General features: G+C 38.5%; 1 protein-coding gene across 2 annotated transcripts; it reads left to right on the top strand.

Moving 5' to 3' along the window:
* Window positions 1–1,098: 1,098 nt before the first annotated feature.
* kcnj9 (potassium inwardly rectifying channel subfamily J member 9) lies at window positions 1,099–20,647 on the top strand. Of its 2 annotated transcripts, XM_067452720.1 has the most exons (8): window positions 1,099–1,521; window positions 6,031–6,473; window positions 6,744–6,957; window positions 8,096–8,297; window positions 12,034–12,226; window positions 12,360–12,557; window positions 12,640–12,770; window positions 16,249–20,647. In XM_067452720.1, exons 2-8 carry the CDS (start codon window positions 6,179–6,181, stop codon window positions 16,522–16,524), a joined length of 1,509 nt encoding a protein of 502 aa, XP_067308821.1. In that variant the 5' UTR covers window positions 1,099–1,521; window positions 6,031–6,178; the 3' UTR covers window positions 16,525–20,647. The 2 variants fall into 2 exon arrangements, with proteins under 2 accessions (XP_067308821.1, XP_067308822.1); XM_067452721.1 differs by lacking the exons at window positions 1,099–1,521; window positions 6,031–6,473 and adding an exon at window positions 6,509–6,646.
* The last annotated feature ends 3,906 nt before the right edge of the window (window positions 20,648–24,553 follow it).

Genomic DNA, 24,553 nt, shown 5'->3' with positions numbered 1-24,553 from the left:
TGTGTGTGTCTGTGTGTGTGTACAGAAACAGTACAAACACACAAAATAATTAGTTTAATGTAATCTTTTGTTTACTAATTTGGTATCTGCTTCCTATGGACTGTGGCAATGATCTCGCACTAGCAAACAAACGGGTATTTCATTTGATATTCGCTTTGATGCCATTGCTCTCTAATTAACTACCAGATTAAACCTAATGAAACAAAATCCTTAAAACACATTTAACAAGCACTTTTAATTAATATTCAATAACATTCAAAAATACATAAAGCTTCACACTTTAAAATGACACATACATTATAAAATTATAATATGGCGGGATACATTTTTCTCTGTATCATTTTCCTTATGATAGGGCTGCACGATTTGGGAAAAATGTAATTGTGATTTTCCTGGTAAAAAAAAAAAAAAAAAAAAAAAAAATATATATATATATATATATATATATATATATATATATATATATATATATATATATATATATATAGCCTAATAAATAAATTTTTATATATATATATATATATATATATATATATATATATATATATATATATATATATATATATATATATTTATTTATTTATTGAATAAATAAAATTAAAAAAAATAGAGATTTCATAATTGCACTAAACCAAACTAAACCAAAATCGCGATTTTGGTGTAATTTCGATTAATCGTACAGGCCAGTGTAAATTTGATCAATAAATAGCCTAATCGTTTGATTCGTCATGAATAATTCAAAAGAAAAAAAATAGGCCTACATATGAAATATATCAAATGTATGAAATATTGTATATAGCCTAGTATATTTAAAGTAGCCTAATACATTTATATAGTGGCTCATTTGTTTTACAATTTCTGTGAGATATTTTTTGTGGGACTGACCTCATCTCCATCACCTCCCCCTTCTGCATCCCACCTCTAAATGCCCAATTCTCCACGCTTTCTGCCTCTCTCTCTCTCTCTCTCTCTCTCTCTCTCTCTCTCTCTCTCTCTCTCTCTCTCTCTCTCTCTCTCTCTCTCTCTCTCTCTCTCTCTCTCTCTCTCTCACACACACACACACACACACACACACGCACGAACACCTGCGCAGAGCCGGTGAATCACGCCGACGCCGCTTTCGCTTCGTTCTCCAATCTCTCATCCATCCCGACAGTCAGATGGCCTCCATTTTAATCAGAAGACTCTCCGCAGTGGAAAGAGAATTCATTGCCATCATCTGCAGCACGAGATTGCGTTACGATTAATATTTCACAAGTTCCTTCGCGCTCTGTGTGGATTGGCTGGCTCTCTTTTGTTTCCTGGAGGTGAAATGATGCTCGAGTGATGCTGCGTCGCTGTTCCCACCCGCTGTAGAACAACATCAGCAGCATCGTCATCATCTTCGCCGGTATGAGTCTGATCGAAGAGCCCAACATGAGAGATTTGGACTAACAAACCCGCAGGGCTGTTGAAGATCACAAGTAGGCTATTTAAGACGCGGAAGTTAACGTAACCTTCTGGAGAAAGCCTCAGCGGCAGGTAGGGTTAGTTACTACGTACTACGTATACTGGCTAATGTTCATTGTTTTTTAAACGTCAGTAAATGTACATGCACCATATTGTTATTTTTCGTTTTGATTCTTGGTTTACGTCGTGACTGCATGATTTCTTGTAAGTATATTGATCGGAAATGAAAAAATGTAATAGCCCACGCTAACAACAAGAAAAACAACACTAGGCTAGCTACTTATGAAAACATTTATTAGCCTAAGTAATGGGTTTGAAAGGAATTTAAACATTGTCGTTATTATAAAGATATTATTTTATTTATGAGTGGAAAGTAATTTAAATAATTACATGCTATAAGTACGTGCTTCTGTAAATACAGCTAAAAGAGTGAGGGACTACACAATAATTCAACGTGGATCACATTTACAAATCTGTGATAATAGTGTTTAAGAATTATAAATAGGTTTAATATACAGTTCGACTAATTGTTATGCACATACAAAAAGAGGCTAGCATTGTCTGGTGGTCTTAAAAATTCACTTCCAAAAAAAGCTTTGCCTTTTCAGTGATGGTGTAATAGTCATATAAACAGCAGGCAGTGATCCTGTGGTCTCCCAGACTAACATAGGCCACTGGCTGTGTGTCTGTTTTCGTGTGCGTATGTGTGTAATTGCAGCTTTGTATCACATCAGACACTTCTCTCCCAAAAGACCAAAATTAGAAAACATGACAATCCCACTTTCCATCAGGACTGTGAACAAACCACCCACACAAACAGACAGAAAAACAGAGAAACAAATACACAGATAAACACTTTTTCTACATTTTACTAACACATTTTTTCTTTAATTATACTATAGGCCAATATATATCTGACAATAAGTACTATTTTACTGTTGTGCACATACACACACATAGCCTGTTTGTTCACAATGATGGCCGGTTGTCATCTGTTCTACCTGCTCCATTCAGTCTAATTCAAGTATTATTGATTTGTGTGTGTGTGTGTGTGTGTGTGTGTGTGTGTGTGTGTGTGTGTGTGTGTGTGTGTGTGTGTGTGTGTGTTTGAGCGTGCGTGTGCATGTGTGTGGTCCTGGCAAACTCTATGTTATAGGGACAAAATGTCCCCACAAGGATGAAAATATCAGAAACCCTTGTCCTTGTGGGGACATTTTTTAGTCCTCATGAGGAAAACAGCTTATAAATCATCATACCATGTTTTTTTTGGGTGATGGGTTTGTTTAGTGGTAGGGTTATTGTAAGGGGATAGTTTTTACAGTATAAAAAACATGTCTATACATGTCTGTTTACATGTCTATGGAATATCCCCATAAAAAATGAAAACACAAGCGTGTTGGAAATATTTGAAATATGGCAGTCTCCAGTCTCTTGACAATAATCCGACTGTGTAATGTTACTAGAGTTGTGTGTTTTGAACACATGAGCACATCTCCACGCAGATCTGTCAATCCATGAAAGATTCATGAGTCTAAATGTGGCTCAGACCAAGAAGGCAGATCATGATCAATCCTTGAGTAGGCGCGATTACTACTGCCAGACTATCAGAGCTAAATATAGCCTCTCGCTGGACTTCGCACCCTAACTCCCTGTGTAAACACAACAAAACAGGATCCGACTCAGTCAGACAGATGTTACTGCTACTGTAGAAATGATGCAGCAGTGAAATATGCCATTGCAGATAAATCGATAGTGATGTGATATGTGATTCTAGATGCAGGATGTTGGAAATATGATTGCAAAAATGTGTTCATGTCACTCATAAATAAAGTGCAGCAGATATGACGCATGTTTGGCCAAAACATGGAAATGAGTTAGCATTTTAGCACTTCTGGTTCCATCATCCTGAAGTCAATGTGATTTTTGAATGGGTTTTTTGATTAAATGCCTGAAATAAGTTTGAAAGATGCATCCACGTTTTATTCCACAACATAAAATGCATCAGTAATGGAACTACAGAGGCTGTCAGGGACATTAAATGTCATCCCACTGAACTGGATCTCACTAGTCCACTTTTACAGCCTTGTTGTGTTTATATAATCTTGAAAACTATTTTAATTCAAACTTTTAGGATTAAAAAAAATGTAATTAAAGATTCTGGCGATTATATTTAGGCTTCAAAGTTGTTTGTGAAAATTATCATGGTGAACAAAATTTGTAAGAATCTTAAACTATGTCACAGAACTGATTTACTGTAATAATCTAGCCTGACAAGCCAGACCCACATCAAGATGTTTGGTCTGGAAACTCACCATAGACAGGGCTCAATCCGAGGGGCGGGATAAACGGTTGTCTTTCAAACTCCCTCTGCACGCGATAGGATAGCGCTACAACCAACCAGAGCAACGAAGGTGAAGCAGAGCTTGTTGATAGATTAAACTTTAGCCGTATCCGGTCGGCAAAACTCAGAACACATCTTCCCGTTTTAAGAATGACTTCAGTGCCGTTCTTTGTTCTTTTCTCAGAGAAAAGCTTAACTTCAAGTCTTCCAGAGTCGCGGTCAAAGCTGATTCGAAAGACCGCCATTCGCCAGTTTCTGTGTTTACTAGTAGCACGCAAGCGCAACTCTGCCGTCACAATATTAAGCCCCGCCCACCGACTCTATACACGATGTGATTGGCCCGACCAGAGTTTGGTTTTTACAGCTCAGAAGTGTACTGAGAGTTGCTAGACGACCCTCACGGCAGATTAGATTTGCTGCCGCTAGGGGGCGTCTAGATTTCTAGGCTAGCAATAATCCAAAAGAAAATGGAAAAATCCTATTTATTTTTTTGTGGAGTGAACCAGGGTGATGCTAACATCTGATTTGTAGCACAAATAATAACTTTTTCAAAAAGGTTTCCTGAAAACTCCCTCCATCTGTCATCGGCAAGACAAGCAGATATTGCATTGGTTGCAATGCTTTAAAACACTGTAAAAAATATTTTTAAAATAAGTTACCTGGTTGCCTTAAAATTTTGAGTTAATTGAAATAAAAAAAATTGTTAATACAATGAACATTTTTGAGAATCTCAATAAACTTCAAATTTAAAGTCAACCAGGTTATTTACTTTTTTAAGTTAAACAAACAATATTTTTAAGTTACTATGCTTTGAAAGGGACAACAAAGCTAAAAGCAAAAAGCTATTTTAATGTAATGCACTTAAAATGGAAATCTATGGGACAGTGCATCAGGAAAAATGTTTGAATTTATAAAGCATATTATCATAAATCACTTACTAGCATTTTCTTTTTAATGTAACATTTAATTTAAGTGAATTCTGCATTGTACAGATAAAAATACTAGAAGTGGACTGTTTACCACCTACCAGAATTCGCCTCGATTAGTAACCAGGCAATTTAGACAGCTTTATTGCTCGTAATTTTTAAGGGGAAAAAATATATATTTTCACAAAATTTCACAGACTGCTCATTTATACAGTTACAGACTGTCTTGCCCTATAGACTTCAATTGTAAATGCATCTGTCACCTGTCCTACTCGACCCGCTCTTAGCCGGATTTAAACCGTGGTCACCAAATGTAACCAGTACTACTTGATCCACTCCCAAGTAGCGGAATCACTAGTGTCACTCTGCTAGCAATCACTTAGCGTCTCTTGAGATCAGGGGAGTGAGGTTTACACACACACAGCTCTTATTGGCCTATGTCCTCTACACTTTTCCCCCTAAACCTCACTCCCATCCAGGTCAATGGCATCAAATTAAACCGGTCCTACTTCACTGGCTCGAGGGAGAATTCAAACCAGGGTCTCCAGCGTGGCAGGCGGGATTGCTAACAAGGAAGCTAAATACCACGGCCACTAGCGCGCCTCTTGAGATCAGAGGAGTGAGTTTTACACACACAGCTCTTGCTGGCTTGCCTCCGTTACACTGTTCCCCCCTAAACCTCACTCCCATCAAGGCCACGGCACCAAATTTAACCAGTCTTAGTTGACCTGCTCCGAATGGGATTCGAATTGGTATCTCCAGCTGGTGAGGTGGACGTGCTAACAAGGACGTTAAACATCACAACCACTAGTGTGCCTCTCGAGATCAGGGAGTGAGGTTTACACACACAACTCTTACTGGCCTACATGTTCTGTTACACTTTACTGTAAGCATAATAAAACAAATCAAACGTATTGTCTGGCATAGATCTTACCTGGTTTTGAAGCTCAAACAGTCCATTATTTTAGTTGTTTTATGAAACCTTGAGGATTTAAGCCAAGTTAGACATTCATATTTAAGTCTGCTTTTTGGGTTTATGTGTTTTGGTAAAAGCCCTTCTGATAACAGATCAGATGTTTGACTGTGTATTAAAATAGCCTTCAACAGCAGGTTTGATGTGGAAAAGGTTCAAATGAACACTAAGCAATAATCAGCTGTGAAATAAAGCTATTTACCCTCTTGGTGGGAGAAAATTACTTTGAAATCCTGGGACTGTCTTGAGAGGATGTTATAAAACTTTCAGCCCATATGTAAAATGTGTTAATTTGATCCTTTTTGGTTCAATCAGTGTCTGTCTCTCTCTTTTTTTTGCAGAAATAAGGCACAAATGAAACTCTTCAACTGATTATAAGGAACTGAGAAACATTGTTACTACACACACACACACACACACACACACACACACACACACACACACACACACACACACACACACACGTATTACTTAACACACGCGCACACAATGGCACTAGACAACACCGCCTTCTCCTCGTGCCCCGAATCCCTGTCCCTCCCAGTTCCAGAGAAAGGGGAGGAGCCTGTGGAGGAGGCCCCAAAGGATGTTCCGCCCGCTGACGTACAGAACGCATCTGAGGAACTGGGGCATGTGGTAACCACGGACACGGCCCCTCCCACACAGCCATCATCCAATAACAAAATGACATTCCAGGCCAAGATGGCTGCAAGGGAGGCGCAGGCCAATCAACCACAGAAGAAGGTTACGGGGTCGGGCCAAGAGTGGAGCAAGTTTGGATGGGGTAAGGCTCAATCATTTAGATGCTGTAGGAGTAAAGTTGGTGGTTGTCAAAGATGTTGTTCTCCATACATGGATACGGACACTGTTCTTCCACTTGTTAATTTAGCCGTTTTTTGTACCAATTGGATGTCTCATTTAATTTTACATTGGATCTCTTTTTAAAAATGGATTGCGGTAAGCTGTTCAGTGATGGCGCCTACTTTTTCGTGTCCTTTTTTTGCTCACTGTCACTTGCTCTAATTGTTCTCTCTTTCTCACTGTCTCTCTCCAGCACGCAACAAGCGCAAGAGGCAGCGCTATGTGGAGAAAAACGGCCGTTGTAATGTGCAGCACGGTAACATGCGCGAGACGTACCGTTACCTGACGGATATCTTCACCACCCTGGTGGATCTGAACTGGCGCTGCTCTCTGTTTGTCTTTGTCATGGCGTATGCAGTGACCTGGCTGTTCTTTGGAGCAATATGGTATCTCATTGCATACTGCAGGTATGAATAACTTGCACAAACACACATTTTTTTAAACTGTTAAACCCAAGGGGCCATTCACACAGAACGCGTTTATCCATTCCACTGCGCTACTAATATAATACAGAGATCATACTATCCTTGATAATAGTGATAATAAAAACACATTTTAACCTTAATATTAAGACATGTGCATTGTTCAATGAAGAAGTACTCCAAATAAAGTTTAATTATAATATTTATATCAGTAAGTCTCAATCAAATTATTTCAGTGAATATGTTAATGAAGGTTTAGTATACTTAGAATAAAATGAATGTATTTTAAATACATTTTGGTATAGATTTTTTTCATCTGTAATGGCCGATATTATTAATAAAAATAATTATAATACTCATTCAGTATGTTCTTTGTCTTTACCAGGGTGCAAAATTAATAAACAGTTATGAAACTTGTGTAGATTATAATGTTTGTAAGCATGTACAATTATAGGCTGCACCTTTGTTTGCAAAGAACAGATTTTTTTATATCATTTTATTGTTGTTACTGTTAACTAGAAAACGTAAAAACTTAAAATATGTTGTAGTTGAAGTACTAACGTGACCTAAATTAACACTTATATAAAAACTAAGATTAAAATTAAATATAAATATAAAAAAATGACCAAAGCACAAAACAAAATGACTAAAACTAAAATAGAAATACATAAATAAAAAGCTATTTCGAAATATCAATAAATGCTATAATAGTGTATACATAACTAAAAAATAATGCTGTAAAGTATTAACCAATATATAAATATGAATATTGTTTTTTGATATGGGCACAAGTAAATGAATTCTTCCCTGAAAATGCTTCTCAATCAAGTGTTTGTATATCAACATTCAGTTGACTGCTCTCAGATCCTGTGCCTTCGTGTTGTCGCATTTGTCCACACTCGATATGAACACAAGTAATGTGTGTGGGTGGACACTTGAGAACAAGCGCTTCTCCTTGCGCTGTAAGATGCAAGAGCCAATTTACTAAAAGAGACTGATTTAAAAAAGCCAAGGACACATTTTCACAAACAAAAATCTCCTTCTCTCTCTCTCTCTCTCTCTCTCTCTCTCTCTCTCTCTCTCTCTCTCTCTCTCTCTCTCTCCTTCCTCTTTATTATGGCAGAGGTGATCTGGATCATTTGGAGGACGCGGCATGGACTCCATGCGTCAATAATGTTAATGGATTCATCTCTGCCTTCCTTTTCTCCATTGAAACGGAGACGACCATTGGATACGGTTACCGTGTCATCACTGACCAGTGTCCAGTGGGCACCATGTTACTTTTGCTACAGGCCATCCTGGGATCTATGGTCAATGCATTCATGGTAAGAACACTATACAGACATGCACATATAAATGCCACTTTCCACAAATATGATTGTCATTTACATATCTGGAGGGAGTATATGAGCCTGGAGTCAATTGTTTTTGATAATGCCATACAACGTGACAAATTGTGTGGACAATGTTTGGCCAAGCTGTCAAACTAAGAAATTAAGAACACTGCAAAAACTAGAGAAAACAAATGAATATTAATAACTGGCTATGTTGTAGTCATTGTAATCTTTTTGCTGTGAGCTTTTTGTATTTGGATTATTTTTGTAGAAAGTGCAACATGATTCCCATGCTTGATGTGTTCTGGTAATGAGTGTTGTTTCACCGCACATGGCTTTCGTTTGTTGATCTGCGCTCTACTGAGTTATATCATCCATAACCAAGAGCAAATGAGTCATGCGTTTTGGACCACAGATGTGTGTACCCTCTCCCTCTGTTTTTGTGTCTGTCTATTCTCCTTTTCTAATTCTGTCTCTTTTTGCCAATTTCAGCCTCCTTCTCAATCTCTTTTCTGGCCTATTTTGATATATATTTTTGTGGTTGTGATGAGTTCATTTATATCTCTAATGTCCTGGTTTAAATGTTGCCCCCGGGGGGCCGACACACACACACACACACACACACACACACACACACACACACACACACACACACACACACACACACACACACACACACACACACACACACACACACACACACACACACACACACACATGCGCAATGTGCAAACTTAAATGTGCAAACGCAGTCTCAAACCCAGTCAATTATTCACTACAGAAAGTGAAAGTAAAATCCGACAAGGTTTCGGCTTATATTCTCAGAGACAACGAAAGATATATCGAATTCATTATATGCTCATAATGTAGCCTATAACTGTCTTAATTCATTTTCTTAACATTTCTCTTTTGGTCCATATTGTGAGAAAAAAAATAGAAGAGAATTAGGCCCATTTCGTGTTAAACAAGTTGTCTTTAGATAAATCTGCTCTTACTTTTCATTGAGACTGATGCAGTGTTCTGACATTATAGACTGATAATTATTTAATTATAGACCTATAATTCCTTGTTTAATCAGGCTACATTTTTAGGAGTAATCTATCTATTATTTTTTCCATTCTTCGGATGAGACATTAAACCGAGGTCCTGACTCTCTGTGGTCATTAAAAATCCCAGGATGTCTTTCGGAAAAAGAGTAGGGGTGTAACCCCGGCATCCTGGCCAAATTTGCCCATTGGCCCCTGTCCATCATGGCCTCCTAATCATCCCCCTCTCCTGATTGGCTTTATCACTCGGTCTCCTCTCCACCAATCAGCTGGTGTGCGGTGGGCGTTCTGGCGCAATATGGCGGCCGTCGCATCATCCAGGTGATGCTGCACATTGGTGGTGGTTGAGGAGATTCCCCCCTTCAATGTAAAGCGCTTTGAGTGCCTTGAAAAGCGCTAAATAAATCGAACGCATTATTATTATTATTTTATTATGCAGTGTGTCAATTATGCATTATGAAATTGTTGGGTGCAAATTAATGTAATATCAATTTAATAATAAAAGTAGGCCTACTCTAATAATAATAATAATAATAATTTTTGTACTAAATCCTCTTGATATCTATAGCTGATGCATTTGATTGGCTATCTCTCTATAATACACAATGGTCTATCGTTGCAACAAGGCAGGGGGGTTTTATTGCGCATTTTTCACCTGTACAGTGTAAACAGACAAGTCGCGCTCGACGGCCGGACCGCACAGTGTGAGCACATAAATCGTGAGCTTTGTTTTACAAAGCATGCGATCTACTGTGAGTAGGTAACCTTGCTGAAATCGCAGTGTATGCCCAGCTTCACAGATAGAAGACAAACATCAATCCACCTGTCACTCAAAGTGGCCAAGCCCTTAATTATGCAGAACTTTAAGGCTTTATATAATGTTAACAAATGAGTTTTTTTTAAAAATCAACCCCCGTCACAGTTGTCATGAAGGGCAAAATTAGCCATATAGACCAAAACCACTATTTGTACTAGGCTGTAACCATGTTTTTTTCTGCTGTAAAGTTGGCCATTTTAACAAGATGGGGCTCAATGAGATTCTGCTCTCTTCTAGAGCCTGTCCCTAGTGAGCAGTCAAGGAATTGCAGTTTAAGTCACTTCCGTATTGGCTTCAACAGAAACTGGTGGAGGTTGCCGCTTGGTCTTTCAGCGTTGAAAAGATTGTGCGCTCAACTCTGTGCGAGAGGGAGTGGAACATGGAAAATGAAGTACATCCGGGCCTTGACACAGGGTCTCAATCAGCTCCCTAGTTCAGAATTCACGGAGTCTCGAATTGCAAAATCCCTCTAGTGCACTGGAACTTTTGCATCTTAAAAAGTCCCACAAGGCACAGTGAAAACCAGGAAGTATTGATGCTCACTGCAAAAAGTTTTGTGAATTTAGTATTCTTTTGTGTCATTCCATTTTTAGAGCATAAGAAAAAAAAACTCACAACAGTCATAACATTTTTTAAAAATTGTATTTTATATTCATATTCTCTAGAGAGGACACCAGTACTCAATTTAAAAATAAAATGAAAATACATCAATAGGCACGAATTGGCAAAAACAATGGGATTTTTAGGTTTCAGGATTTTTTATACCAAACTTTGTTTAAAGATGATTCTCAATGTTATGAAAAATATAATAGAACAATTTGATATATCATTTTGATTTATGCAATATGTGTGTAAAATGGCCATAAGCAAGTTTTCCCATTGTATACAATGTATCTGTACATCATATCTAATTTGCATTTTAATGTGTTCTTGGGGCAACATGTAATGAAAAAATATGGGAGTAGTAATTATCCGCATTTTCATAATAATATCTATTATTTTATAGGAATATTGATATATGATTTATTTCCCTATTCACTGTGTCCTAAAATGCCTGATGCTTTAAGTCCTGGTGTCCTGCCTGTCCTCTACAGTCTACAGTAGACATGTATGAAATCGATGTTTCGAAACAGAAAGTCATATTTTGATTTGAAACCCCACATCGTTTTCCTGATATGTTGATTTAAGACAAACAATTAAAAAATGGTCAGAACTAAATGAATGTCAGTCATTCAAGTCCAAGGAGAGGCAATTGCCATGTGCAACTGTGACATGTATGATGTCAGAGAAATTCACTAAAATAATGTATATTATTACAAAAGTCTATCCCTGGGTCCCAGGAGGATAATGGAAGCGTGAAACATAAATCACGTGAGCCAAATCACTACACATAATGACACACAATAGATGTTTTCCTAAAACCCAAACCATTATTTAAACATACATCACTACACAGGTAATGAACACAATCTATCTAGCATTTAGAATTAATTCACTTGACTTGCCACAGTGGCTGGTGGGCAAAAAAGTAAATGTCAATACAATGAGGACGATGCCATGTCGCCCGGAAATAGAGTCATCAGTGTCCCGATATGTAGTGAGCCTGTCCCTGTAGGCCTGTACTGTCCTAACCAGTGCCTGAATTCGATATATCGACCTAGGAGAGCTAGTGAGCTGCTTGAGATGCACCAGTAATGTGTGTGTGTGCTTCAATGAAAGCAGCACATTAATATAGAACCGTGATTAAACTTTTAATGAGCACCTTCCAGCCAATCAGAATCAAGTATTCAGACAGACCATGGTATAATAGTATATAAATAACACTGATCACGCTCATATTTTCTTTCTCTCGCTCTCTCACTAGGTTGGTTGTATGTTTGTGAAGATCTCCCAGCCGAATAAGCGTGCCGAGACGTTGGTGTTCTCTCGTAACGCTGTCATCTCACTGCGGGATGATAAGCTCTGTTTGATGTTCCGCGTCGGGGACTTGAGATCCTCCCACATTGTGGGCGCCAACATGAGAGCCAAACTTATCAAATCCAAACAGACACAAGAGGGTAAGACAGCATTCAACACCCTCATCTGCGCCCTCACATGGACCTAGTTAGTGATGAAGTGGCGCCACCAGGTGGTTACATTGTACAATGAACGTATTAGGTTTTTTTTAACCAGTCATTTCTTTCTCTTTAGGTGAGTTCATTCCACTGGATCAGACGGATATCAGTGTGGGGTTTGAGACGGGAGATGATCGTCTCTTCCTCGTGTCTCCGCTGGTGATCTCTCACGAGATCGATGTTCGCTCTCCTTTCTGGGACATGTCACATGCTCAGCTGGAGAAAGAGGACTTTGAGATTGTCGTCATCTTGGAGGGGATGGTGGAAGCTACAGGTGTGTACATGCTAAATATATCATGCAAAATGTGTTATATTGATTTGGGTTTAGTAATCGATTAATATATTCTGATATACAGGTATGACCTGTCAGGCACGGAGCTCCTACCTGGCTGAAGAACTCTTATGGGGTCACAGGTTTAGTCCAATGATGACGCTAGCTGAGGGATTCTTTGACGTGGATTATGGGGCCTTTCACCACACATTTGAGGTATGTGATGTACAATGGGAATTTCTGATTGGTTAAAGGTGCACTATGTAGTATTTTTGCAGTAAAATATCCAAAAACCACCAGGCCAGTGTTATATATTTTGTTCAGTTGAGTGCTTACAATATCACAAATGTTTCCAACTGTAAATTGTGAGAAAATTGCTAAATTTTAACCAAGGAACCGGGACGTCTGAGAGAGTCGCCTGTCAATTGCATAATATCTGCGTTACTCTCGGTTTCCGCTTTTATTCTACAGAAGCGCTTTACTCTTAGCAGTGTGAACAAGTGACAAAGCGGCCGCTGAGTGAACGCACAGAGTAACGTCCGAACATCATTTTAAACACACTTAAATGTATCTAATATGATAAACAGAGCTGTGTTACCTCATACTCATGACCGGAAAAACAGAAAGGTCGCCAGCGACTGTGTCCCGTCATAATAAAAGTCCTGTTGCTCGCGAGCCGTGTGTTTGTGTATCAATCTAATCTTCAGTCTGAACAGTCATACAGAAATTCATGCGACCTCCTGGAGGTCCACTATTCTGCAAAGTTTAGTTCCAACCCCATTTAAACACACCTTAACCAGCTAATCAAGGTCTCACTAGGCATATTAGAAACTTCCAGTCAGATGTGTTGAGGCAAGTTGGAGCTAAACTCTGCAGGACAGCGGCCATCCAGTACTGAGACAACATTCATCACAATTCTGCGCTCATGGGATTTTACATACCCAACATCATCAAGACTAATATAATGAATTACAAGACTGTAATATGTATTACATTGACAGCTCTATGTACAAGCAAAACACGAGGGCTCGTATCATAAATTAAAACTCTGCTCTCTCAGGGAATCGACAATCCCACTATTTCTAAATCGACACTCTTCAGATTTTGGTAGACCGAAAATGAATTTATAATAAGCAAATAAACATGATCAAAAACATCCATGACTTTACTTTTCCTTCAGGTAACAAGTCAAGAGAGTCAACAGGAACTTTATATCACTATTTAAAATAGGCTGTCGGGCAGGGCCGTGATACGTTTTGGTTGCCCGACTGAAGATGTTATTGCGAGCCCTGTCTGTATTTACACATCCTTCTCTTTGTTTCTTTACATCGCATCAGAATGTAGCCTATGGTTCCACAATGAACCTTTACCATCCATGGAACCTTTTATTATTCACAGAAGGTTCTGTATAGTGGAAAAAGGTTGTCTAGCTATCACCAGACCAAGCTCAATTTAAAATTGAACATTGTTCTGGGGAATCTGTTATGTATTTTCTACTGCACAAGAGGCATGATCAACGAGAATTATTCGAATAACTCTGTATGCAACTCGATAGTCCTTCAACCAATCAGACCACAAGAGGCGTGATCAATGGGCAACGATCCATCGTTTCTCTATCCGGCATCGTGTTAAACCCGCCAATAGCGAACCAGGTGGAAAAGTCAGTTTGTGATTGGTTCCTGCAAAAGTGTAACAGAAACAGTAGAAATGAATGTACAGGTTTCCAGAATCAGTTGCCGGGCGGAATCAAAACACCAGCAGATCAGGCTGGGTTTACCTAGTCTAGGAAAAAGGTTCTTTAGACTGGGCTAAGACTGTGGGCAAAGGTGTCCTAAATCTGGTCACTCTGTGAATACGAAAGTACGGCAGCGATTTTAGTCATTGGAGGGACGGTGAGCTGTTATAAGTTTTACGGTGACAGCTCTATACAATCTTGAGGAAAAACTGCACAAGAAAAACTTTGCTCTCTTTCTCTTCATCCTCGTCTCCTTCCTCTTCCACACAAATTCGCTGACTGCCTCGCCACATCACCTCATAAATGAATGCGTCAATGCCGATTTCAATAACCTCTGTATTTACTTCTGTATAATTCTATAACAAGTCTTTGTTATTGTGCTTTTAAGAAGGTTCTTTGGGAAACCCAGAATGGTTATTCTGTGGCATCACTATGAAAAAAGCTTATTTTTGTAAGCAATTGATTTCAAATCAATTGCTTACTATTTCAAATCAATATTTAATTTGCATGTATTTATTGAGTTGTATTTATTCATAAAAAGATAATCACCATACCTAGGTTTCGTATAGCATTTTGCATAATCTCATAGTTTTCACCTAAATCCCTTTTCCCCCAACTTTATATTATGTATATAGTTCAAAGGCTCTATAATAATCATCAGTCTGTGCAAGGCTGACCTGCACTTTATAATAATTCTTCCACGGCAATTCTGATTCAAGCTGCTTTAGGTGTTGCTGTAGTTTTGGATGAGTCATGAATGTACATCGCCAGAAAAAAATCAAACTACTTATGCATTCACAATTTTATTTTCTATTCTTTAGCCAAACAGCATTTATTTTCATAAAAGTAAATAATGATAATAATATTTTGATAACATATATTTGTGTAAAATATACAAAATACCAATAAATTACTTTCTATCACTAGTATTAAAGGGTTAGTTCACACAAAAATGAAATATATGCCATTAATGACTTAATGACATAATGTCGTTCCACACCCGTAAGACCTCCGTTCATCTTCAGAACACAGTTTAAGATATGTTATATTTAGTCTGAGAGCGTATGCAAGTGTATGCACACTATACTGTCCATGTCCAGAAAGGGAATAAAAACATCATCAAAGTAGTCCATATGTGACATCAGTTAGTTAGTTAGAATCTCTTGAAGCATCGAAAATACATTTTGTCCAAAAATCACTAAAAACGACAACTTTATTCAGCATTGTCTTCTCTTCTGCATTTGTTTTCAAACCTCAAATAAAGATTCAAACAGTCATGAATCAGCTTATTGATTCATGATTCGGATCACGTGTCAAACTGCCAAACTGCTGAAATCACTGACTGTATACTAAAGCCGGGTTCACACTGTACGATTTATAATAGTCCTTTACGACTGTTGCTTGTCAGACTGAACAAACGTTACCCAGTTGTCATTAATGTCAGACTGTGCTGCAGTCAAGAAGAGTTACAAACGGGCGCTGGAGTTTTACATTATCAATCCGCGACACGTTCAGTGACGTGAGCTATTTACATGTGGGATAGAAATGGTGGCTAGCAAACAAAAACAATCTCCAGCGTTAATTTTGATCATGGCTTCTCTTGAAAAGAAAACTGAGACAATGAAGACGTGTGTGTGTGGGGCCATCAAGTAGTGGTTTGTTGTCTCACTAATTGCATCATCAGGTTCTGCGCTCCTATTGGTTTTTGATTTGATGGTTGTTGTAGGAGAAGCCACACTACAGGACTCTGATACTGCCGGAATTTCGTCAGAGGTAGAATTTGATCGCAATGGTCATTAATCGACTGTCTGTGAATATGTCCAACTAGCAATCAAAGACTTCGGATTTTGGCCTTGGATCCAAGGAATCTTTTAGGATTCACAAAATTTGTCTCAGGCGGCCAAAATCCTACAGTGTGTACTTGGCTTAACTAAAGTTGTTTATCACTATCTTTCAAAGGTGGACACGCCCTCCTGTTCGGCGAGAGAGCTGGCATTGGCTGCCGCTCGGTTGGATGCTCATCTCTATTGGTCGATCTCCAGTCGGCTTGACGAAGAGAAATGGGAGGATCTTAATCTGACTGAACAGACGGGGAAGTCCACGGATTCAGAATCAATCAGGGAGGGAGAAAGGCCTACATTTACTGTTGGCGGAGTTACAAATACCCAGGACCAATCCGTTGTAGGGGAGCAGAACGGCAGTGTCGCCACTGACCAATCAGAGTCTGAGGCTTAAAAGGACGCAAGAATGTAAAAGGTACGGAAAATGTTCGAAGAAGTCCACAGTTCATGTAAATTTAACTTTAGACTGGATTGTTCAGCGATCCCAAGCCTTCTACTTCAAGTTAGATTTTTAAATGTATAGTCGCTAATGCCTAGCATAGTATACTTTCCCCAAGGGGGAAATCCTAGCGTCTCCTTGCTGTGTTTTCAGTCGGATTTAATCTTACCTTTTGATGTTTTACGACAACTGCCTTTGAATTCACACAGTAGCGCTTTTTCCAACTCTAGTGAGCTGCCTCGCTGTCTATATAGGCAGCTACTCTCTAAGGCATCATCCTAAATGAAGCATGCACTGTTGTCAAAATATGGCCAAAAAAGGCATCTTAATTGATGTCTTGGTAGGCAACTCACTAGGTATTGAAACTGGGCTAACATGTCTGATTTGTATTGGTATCAGTCATTTAGGTCTTAAACATTTCCACTGCTTTTCTTTCATAGAAAGAATGTTCAGCCATTCGGTTCTGAGGTATAAACTGCTACTATTTTTAAAGCAATCATTTAGAACAAGTCTGTGCAGGTTGTTTACGGTCATGTCGGTTTGATTCACATGTACCTGAAAAAGAAGTGAACATGTTACTATGGAGACATTGCGTCTGCATTCCAATTTGAAACATCACAGCAGAGTTTAGCATTAGCTTTTTAAGAGTCGGCCGGTGATAAATTTAGCACACTCTCATGACTGCCAGCCAGAGTTTAGCCTGGGAAAGTCATTTCGCTTTTTATCCATGTCATTATGCGAGTGGATCTAGACGATGAATAGATTAAATGGATATATTGGATGCTATTAGGCCACTGCATCATTTCAACATCCTAATTAAATCGATGTAGAAATTAGCATCCTGTGATTGATCAGCTGTTGCCACCAAATGTTGACTGAATACAAACTCATTCTTATTCTTTGTGTAGTTGTTATTTCTTTTATTCAAATGTGTCCATAGCAACAAATAACTCACTGCTGCAGTTGAGATAAGTGAGAGACAATTTTTAAAGTGGGCATTAAATGGAAGAAATGATCTGGTGAATATTTCACACATCAACAGGCCATTTTAACATATTAACTATATTAGATATATTGCAACAAGGGACGTCTTGGACCAATCAGCTGGTCTAAATACCTTCTCAGGCTGGTTAAGAGTGGTCTGAAGCTTTTTGGTGAAGCTGCCTGACAAAGGATGTCTTGCTGGTCAAGTTAGTCACTTAAAAGTTAAGCTATTTAAGGGTGCGTTCACACTTCTCACAGTTTGATGCGTTTGGTCCGGACCAAAAAACAAAAACGAAACATATAGTCCCGGTCCGCTTAGCATTCACACTGGCATTTTTAACAGCAAACCTAAAGTTACCGAATCAAAGGCATAGGGAGACGTTTACAATCTGATTGGTCGGCTTATGAGGTATATTTTGCTACGGAGCTTGCTTACCGAAAATTCTAAATGAATGCTGTGTGCTGGATTAAACGCGATCATTTTATGCATGTACATATGGCATTATTTTTACCAGCTGAGAACTCAAGAAGAGCTCAAAATGTTCAAAACATTCAAAACAGCAGCAGGATTTCCTCCGTTGTATGCAGAAACGAAGATCTGTTGCAAAAGAGACGGCAGTTCTGTCGTCTGTACCGACTAATGGACAACACAGGTCCTTTGATGAGAAAAACAGGTTTGCGTTTTGTGCGTTTTTTCTAGCGTTTTCGAAACATCCTCGTCGGACCAAATACTTATGAGGCACTTTACCTCCTTGTTGCTCCACGTTTGCCCGCTAAAGTTACTCATTTTGGATACACCGATCTTTTCGCGTCAAATCAGCTGACTTGTAACATTATGTCCTGTTTTTGGTTCGCTTACATGTCTTTGGTCCGTGTTGCATTCATATATCAATCGAACCGCACCAGAGTTTGTTTGGAAACGGACCGAGACCCATCTTTTTAGCGGTCTCGGTCCGCTTGTTTCGTGCGCACTAGGGTTCGGATGGCAGCGTTCACAATATGTTCAAATGAACTGCACTAACCGAGCAATCGCACCAGGGTTTGTTTTAATCGAACCAAACATGACAAGTGTGAACGCACCCTAAGTTAGTAATTCTCCACATTTTCCATATGCATACACTCTTAAAGGGATAGTTCACCCTAAAATAAAAATGAAAGGCCCTGATGTACTTCAAGCTAAATCAAAGAATGAACTGATATGCCATCATTTCAATCAACAAAATCAGGCCAAAACGAAGTTCGTTTTGTGTTCGGTTCAGGAGTTTGCCAAGGCGAACTTTCCGGAAAAGTTCCCTCTGGCTGGTAAACACCTTCAAACTCCCATTGGTTGATGGCGATTACGCAATACGTGTGGCACTAAGGCTCTCTTCTTCTCTTGAGTCCGGCGAGGTCAGATTTACATGATTAAAAACACGAACACACTCGAGAGTTAGAAAATTAAGTTGTACTTCCGATGAAATGGGACACTGACGATGTTTTTCATGTTTTAACACTGTAAAGCTGCGTGCTTTTAAGCAGTCTACTGAATAAAGTGCTATATAAATAAATGTGATCAGAATTAACTGGAGTGCCGATTTGCAGAGCATGTGCAAACATCCACGTTGATACGATCAGATGCTTTTCTTATGCTTTCTTAAAAAAATGCTAGCTGTTTTCTCATTTTTGCTGTGTGTTTATTTTGTTATTGAGAGGAATGTTCGCAAACAGTATATCATTGCTCACATATTTTGAATGAAAAAGAGTATATCGGGGCCTTAAGTCATCATTTACTCATCCTGGTGTTGGTGTCTAATGCTGTTGGTGTCTGCGCCTTGCAAACTTCACTCAAATTATCATATCACATGTAGTTTTAATATACTTATTCAAAATGTTTAGATTTACATTAATAGTCTCGACTCTAGAGATCCAACGAATGCCTGCATTAAAAGCGTGAGACTGGGAGTAAAAAAAAAAAAAAGCTTCTTTAAACTTCTATATAATGTTGAATATGATGTATAATAATGCAATGGGGGAATATTTGTGGGTCCTGATAATAATACAAAAATATCTTATTTATTTTGGCTTGAAATATCAGGATAGTATGGTATTGTGAGTTCAGCATCGCGATTTGTGACACGAGTTTATCGATTCACCCCTAGACACGGATCATTCTGTGATACTTTTGCATCTTTTAAAAAAATGCTTGATGGACTTTTTAATTTTTATTTTGTGGTCCAGGATATTAGAAAAACACCAGGGTGAGTAAATGATGACTTGATTTTCATTTTAGGGGCGAACTGTCCATTTAAAAATTAAGGTTCCAAAAGATTTTTTTGCAGAGATGCCATAGAAGAACCTTTTTTGGTTCCCCAAATAACCTTTCAGTGAACACTTCTTAAAAGTACTTGTACACTTACAAAGTTCTCAATGCTTCGGTTTGCATGTAGGGACCCTCATTATGCTACCGTGTTAGTGTGAGGCTATTTTTGAGCCTTGTTAGTGGAATAAACTAGCGATTTAATTGTACTTACTCTGTGCCCCAAATGCAAGCGTTATAAGCTAATCTGTTTTTAGAGATAAAACTCTTTACATTTGATTTTCATGAAAACGCATCCCACAGAACTAAATCTTGATAGTTCTGCATCACTGTTTATATTTTTTCCTGATGGTCTCTTTAATATCAAAAGTGTTGAACACAGAAGTGATATAATTCATAAAAATGAAGTCATGTTTTTCATTAAGACACTATGATCAAGTATTTCTAGTTTCCTCTGGGACAATCGTGTTTAATGCTTCGGGTTTGGAACTGTGATCCCCAACCTGACATTAATATTAATCATCATATATCGAAGAAATCATGTTTTATGTTCTCTCTGCATACACAAACACTAATTATGCTGAAACCCCCACATTGGCATGCGATGTAGAGCGCTCTGTCACCAGCAATGCACTGGTGTGTGTTTATGTAGAGCAATGTGTGTGTGGTGTATGACATAGAACAGTCAGGCTGGACCTTTATGTGAAAGCTTCAGTGCATCATTATAAAGACTTCTGTTTCAGAAGGTAACATGTTCAGAAGTATTTGAATGAATTAAAGTTTGAATCAGTAATATTTTGTCCTTGTTCTGTTGTCATTGCAGCTCATGTAGATACACAAGTTCTCAGCTCTTCATGCCAGTGTAGAAATGTTCGCCGCATTTATTTGGTCAGAAATGCAGTAAATACTGTGAACTATTATTACAGTTTAAAATAACTGTTTTCTATTTAAGTATATTTTAAAATGTAATTTATTCCTGTGATCATTACTCCAGTCTTCAGTGTCACATGATCCTTCAGAAATCATTCTAACAGGAGGATTTGCTGCTCAAGAAACATTTCTGATTATTATCAGTGTTGAAAATAGTTCTGCTGCTTAATATTTTTGCAGAGTTTTTGATGAATAGAAAGTTCAAAGTACATAATTTATTTGAAATTGATTTTTTTGTAACATATAAATAAATATTTTTTTTAAATCTTACCTCAAACCTGTCTCAAAACTGAGATAAAGTGAGTAGCATTCAGCTATGATCATTGTTTAACAGTTGACATTATGTTTAAGGGAAAATTACTGAGTGCACATTTAAATATGAGTTTGAAACAGGCTGAGCGATCATGAATATTAAAGGGATCCAAAAATTCTTACCCTCAAGTGAGTTTCTTTCTTCTGCTGAACACAATAGAAGACATTTTGAAGAATATGGGTAATCAAACAGTTTATGAACCCCATTGACTTCCATAAAATAATAATAATAATAATGAATAATTTGATACATTTATATAGTGCTTGTTCTGGGTCCTCAAAGTGCTTTACTTTCTCCTCAAGCACCACCAATGTGCAGCATCACCTGGATGATGCGACGGCAGCCATATTGTGCCAGAACGCTCACCACACACCAGCTGATTGGTGGAGAGGAGACTGAGTGATTAAGCCAATCAGGAGAGGGGGATGATTAGGAGGCCATGATGGACAGAGGCCAATGGGGATATTTGGCCAGGGTTACACCCCAATTTTTTTTCTTAAGGACATCCTGGGATTTTTAATGACCACAGAGAGTGGACGGTGCTCTTTGACAGTATAGTGTCCCCATCACTATACTGGAGCGTTAGCACACACACCCTGCTGGCCTCACTAACACCTCCTTCTGACATTGAGCATCAACTGTTGGTTACCGACATTCTTCAAAATATCTTCTTTTGTGTTCAGCATAAGAAAGAAACACATAAAGGTTTGGAACAACATGAGGGTAAGTAAATGATGACAGAATTTTTTGTTTTGTTTTTTGGGGTGAACTATTCCTTTAAGTCACTGAGAGAACCTGTGTTTTCCCCAAGTGTTCTAGAAAGTGCTTTCATGTATGTGATCTGTAGCTCACTTGAATGTCTTTAGCACATACGATAAGCACAGACTCTGCTCTGATGCAGGTTTTTCCCCCTTGCTTTTGCTGCTGTTGACATTTTTTAAATTGTATGTTTTTAAGCTTTACTATACGTCAAAATAAAACTATATTCAACCTAATGTCTGGTGATTCTGGACATGACTGTTTACAGTTTTGTTTCTTTTTAAAGACTAAGGTAAAGTGTGTCATTTTGGCGCCACTAGTGGCAACAAACGGATTTGCGAGACAGAATTGCTAGATTGTCCCACCCAAACTCACTACTGATACTATTCTATTATATTATGAACTGAACTGTTGAGCGAATCAGATATATTTCAGCACATTTTAGCATTGTTAAAGCTCTTCGACAATAACCATCAAACTGTTGGGTTCTAATTCTGGATAAATGAATTGATATATATTCACCATCACTTCCTGTGTGGGAATCACGGGTACTTCACATGCACCAAATGTGTCCACTTCTTAACCCAGGGGGATTATGGGTAAATGTTAAGATATTGACTGTTCTCTGACCTTCTGACTCTTCCGTTCTTAGCCGTCTCCCTTTGTTTTTGCTGATTTTCTCAGTGTTTCACCATGTCCGTTTCCTTTCCCCGTTTATACATCGCACGGATCATTTAAAAAATAGAAGTTTGCATGCTTCCTTTGAGATGCAAGGTTATTGAACGAAGTCTCCATGACCACGTGCGTGTATGGCCAGCTCTGCAGTTTAGTTGCCTTGCGAGGCCCGGCAGTGCCACTAGAGGGCAGTGTTTACAGTGAGGCTGAGTGGACAGATTCATCATTTCACTATTCTACATAGTAACAGACCTACAGATCTGTATTAAGCCCCAAAGCTCAGTAGGGTTGTCTTTGAAAGGCTTATAACCAGGCCCACACAGAATCTGCGCCCGCAGCAGTCCGCAGAAAGCTCAGCAGAATCCATACGCCCATCGTTTACATAGTTACACACAATCCTTGACCCTTAGATGCTCGTTTATGAAATATTTCAGTGTTTTAATTGTGCTCTCGGCTATCAATAAGAATGTATTTATCATTGTAACATTAAAATTAAATATTTTCTTCTAAAATCAGCACAAGATACAGTATACAACCGAGAGAGTGTTTTATTTTTCCATTACATGTCCCTTGCTCCCTTTCTTTTCTGTCTAATACGCCCCTCCTTGCCTTCCCTCTTCATTATAATACTGACATAGTTTTTCATACACAAGCCTTTCAGAAACCCTACAGAGGCTTCATGCAACATACTCTTGTGGTCTATTTAGAGGGTTTGTGCAAACTGAGTTCATTCTGACAACAAGCTACGGTCATTAAAAAAAATGAATTGCATAAAACAAATTATGATAGTTTATTTTACAGTCCTGTCCTTATTATAGTATTACAATAACTGGGTAATAACTAACCCTGAACCTAACCCTAAACCGTACCTGAACCTATGTGCGGTAACACTTTATTTTACGGTGTTCTTGTTACATATATTACATGTACTTGTAATTATGCATATTTACTTGCAACCCTCAACCAAACCTTATTCCTACCCTAACCCTATAATAAGTACATGTAGTTGATTAATATTACTCAGTACTTGAATATAAAGTAGCATATGACCCCCAGTACTTTCTTAGGCATGTGCTGTAAAATAAACTGCAACCCAAATTATTATTGTATAACTTTATAAACTTACACTTTGCGTATGCGCCTGTAATTTAAGCACACAGTATTTGATTTGCAGATCTCTTTGTTTTCATGACACCGCCTCATGTAGGGCATGCTGGGAGGTTTGCATGTGAACAAGGTCCAGGCTCTTTCTCTCTCTCCCTTCACCTCTAGCGTCTCTACGGCGTGTCATTGTGGATCGCGCTCACACCGTGCTGATCTGATCAAGAGCACCGGGAATTCTGGGTCAGTGTTCCATGGTGATGAGGTGTGTGTTTGTGTGTGTTTGTGAGAGTGGGCTGGTCCCCGAGAGAATGTGTATGGTGGAAAACGCACGAGAGAGACGAAGCTCGGATGGGGAAAAGCACAGAACTTAAGACTGTTTCTCTGTCCGTCCATGTGGAATATTATATAATCTCATCTGCTGATAGCGAGTCATTTACATGCATGCGAAAATGGTCAATTAGACCTAATGCACAAATTTGTCTTTCTTGAATGCACTTTAAGTTTTTTGGGGGGTTAAAAGCACCTGCCAAATGCATAAATGTAAATGCAGATAAATAAAAATCTTTCCTGTCTTCAGTTGACGATATACTTCTTTGGAGCTGATTCAAGTTCTTGACAATACATTACAGCTTTGTCCGATCTGTGTGTAGTGTTCTTTAGAGCATCAGTACATATGTTCTTAATTTGCATGCACACACAAACTTGTTTTTTGTCTTTAGACTATCCATAGATTTAATAATACTGACAAACTGTATATTTCTATCCCCCTACACTAAACCTACCCATCACAGAAAACTTTCTGCAGTTTTACACTAGTCACTTGGTATGATGTATAAGCTGTTTTCCCCATGGGGACCAAACAATGGCCCCACAATGACACATTTTGCACATTTTATTATCTTTGTGGGGACATTTGGTCCTTT

Source organism: Pseudorasbora parva, chromosome 9, assembly GCF_024679245.1.
Source record: "Pseudorasbora parva isolate DD20220531a chromosome 9, ASM2467924v1, whole genome shotgun sequence".
Taxonomy (NCBI): Eukaryota; Metazoa; Chordata; class Actinopteri; order Cypriniformes; family Gobionidae; genus Pseudorasbora; species Pseudorasbora parva.
This window is presented reverse-complemented; position numbering and strand designations above follow the sequence as displayed.